Raw genomic sequence first — 1,809 nt, forward strand, 5'->3', positions numbered from 1 at the left:
GTCCCGCTCGGATCTCGGAGCAGCCCCACACCGCCTCGGGGCCGCGCCAGGGTCTCGGACTCCATCGGGGCTGTCCCGCAACTTCCCAAGTTCTGCTTTCGGGTGCAGTTCGCGCGGGGACGCGCCTTAGCCCACCGCCGCCATGGATGCCATCAAGAAGAAGATGCAGATGCTGAAGCTGGACAAGGAGAACGCCTTGGACAGAGCCGAGCAAGCCGAAGCGGACAAGAAGGCAGCAGAGGAGAGAAGCAAGCAGGTCTGCAGCGAGCGCCGGGGCACAAGTCTATCCAGGCGACTCCTCTCTTGGTTTTTTTTTTTTTTACTTTTTTCCCTCGTGTACCTTGGTGTATGCTGCTCCCTCCCCCCGAAGTAGCAGAACTTGACCTAAGGCAGAGCTTCACCCTGGCAGGATTCCTTCCCGCACCGGCCCCAGCACCCTAGCTGGGAAGCGGAGCCCTGGGACAGCCGCATGGCTTGTGCCTTTGTCACAGGGCCACGGCTGGGGAGGCTCCTTCGAGCAGGGTTAGCAGTGGACAGACGTGCTGCCGTTTGCCAAAGGACACTTAAAGTTGTGTTCACCCCCTCCAGCACCACCCAGCAGACTTGTCCAATTACAGCTGCCCCCTTTCCCAGATGCGTATCTTCTTTTTCTGGTCTTCTCCAACCCCCATCCTTTACACCTGGGGCTTTATTTATTTGTGGGAGGGAGGCACATTGGTTTGCACATTTCTGGGACATCCTGGAGGAGGAGGGAGTAAGGGAGAGGGATTTAAAACTTATTTCCCACTTTTCTAAGCCCAGGGAGAAACATACTTGTGCGTTGTATTTCCTCTTGTGCACCTAGTTAGAGGATGACATTGTGCAATTGGAAAAGCAATTGCATGTGACGGAGGATGCAAGGGACCAAGTGCTGGAAGAGCTGCACAAGTCAGAGGATAGTCTCCTCTCCGCAGAGGAGAAAGCTGCCAAGGTATCGTGCCCTTGCCACAAGCAAAGAGAATCTAACTGTCTCTCCTTCTCTCTCTCTCTCTGTCCGTCTGTCCTTTTCTGTCTCTTCTGCACTCGCACTTCTCCCTTTGCACGATCACGTTGCCTGCTGCACCTTTCCTGCCTGCCCTCCCCTCTCCACCACGTTCCACCCGTATCACAGCTGGAGGACGAGCTGTTGGCTCTACAAAAGAAGCTGAAGGGCACTGAGGATGAGCTGGACAAATACTCCGAGTCCCTTAAAGATGCACAGGAAAAGTTGGAACTGGCTGACAAAAAGGCCACAGATGTAAGTTACCCCCATCCCTTTCACCACCCTCCCAGTACAGAAACCACATGCTCCTGCACAGGACAGCCAGGACTCCTACCAAGCAGTGCTCCAAAGCTTTGGTGAGGGCAGGGTCCAGGCCCCTCCTGGGCAGGGAGGTGGGAAACACAGCACTGCCTCCTTGCATGAGGTTTGCACACTATCAGAGGAATTTGGTTGGGTTTCTGCTCACTCAACTTGTGCTTTTCATGTGTGCTTGCCACTGTAGACATGAAAGTAAAGGTCTGGTCGTCCATTCAGGTGATGGGGAAAATGGCTCAGGCTGGAACAACACAATCTGGATAATGAAGCAGAATCAGAGAATTAATAGCAAGTAAATCCAGGAAAGGGAGATCCAGCAGAGCAAGGGCTGCTAGTTATTTCTTCAAGAGAGCTGTTTCTAGGGACTCATGTGTTAGACCTGCTGCTAGATATGAGTTTGGCTCACTCACTGGTCCCTGAGATTAAAGATCCTCTCCTAGATTGTTTGTTCGTTTCCTTTTACCCTGGAAATC

At 53.2% G+C, this 1,809-nt stretch overlaps 1 protein-coding gene across 1 annotated transcript; it reads left to right on the forward strand.

Annotated features, from left to right (window-relative positions):
• Positions 1–25: 25 nt before the first annotated feature.
• On the forward strand, positions 26–1,276 carry LOC104409802 (tropomyosin alpha-1 chain-like; the record flags this gene model as incomplete). Its single annotated transcript, XM_010019781.1, has 2 exons — positions 26–256; positions 1,151–1,276. Coding segments are annotated over exons 1-2 (240 nt in total), but the record flags the coding sequence as incomplete, so codon positions are not given.
• Between the last annotated feature and the right edge of the window lie 533 nt (positions 1,277–1,809).

This window comes from Nestor notabilis, unplaced genomic scaffold, assembly GCF_000696875.1.
Source record: "Nestor notabilis isolate BGI_N333 unplaced genomic scaffold, ASM69687v1 Scaffold34278, whole genome shotgun sequence".
Lineage (NCBI taxonomy): Eukaryota > Metazoa > Chordata > Aves > Psittaciformes > Psittacidae > Nestor > Nestor notabilis.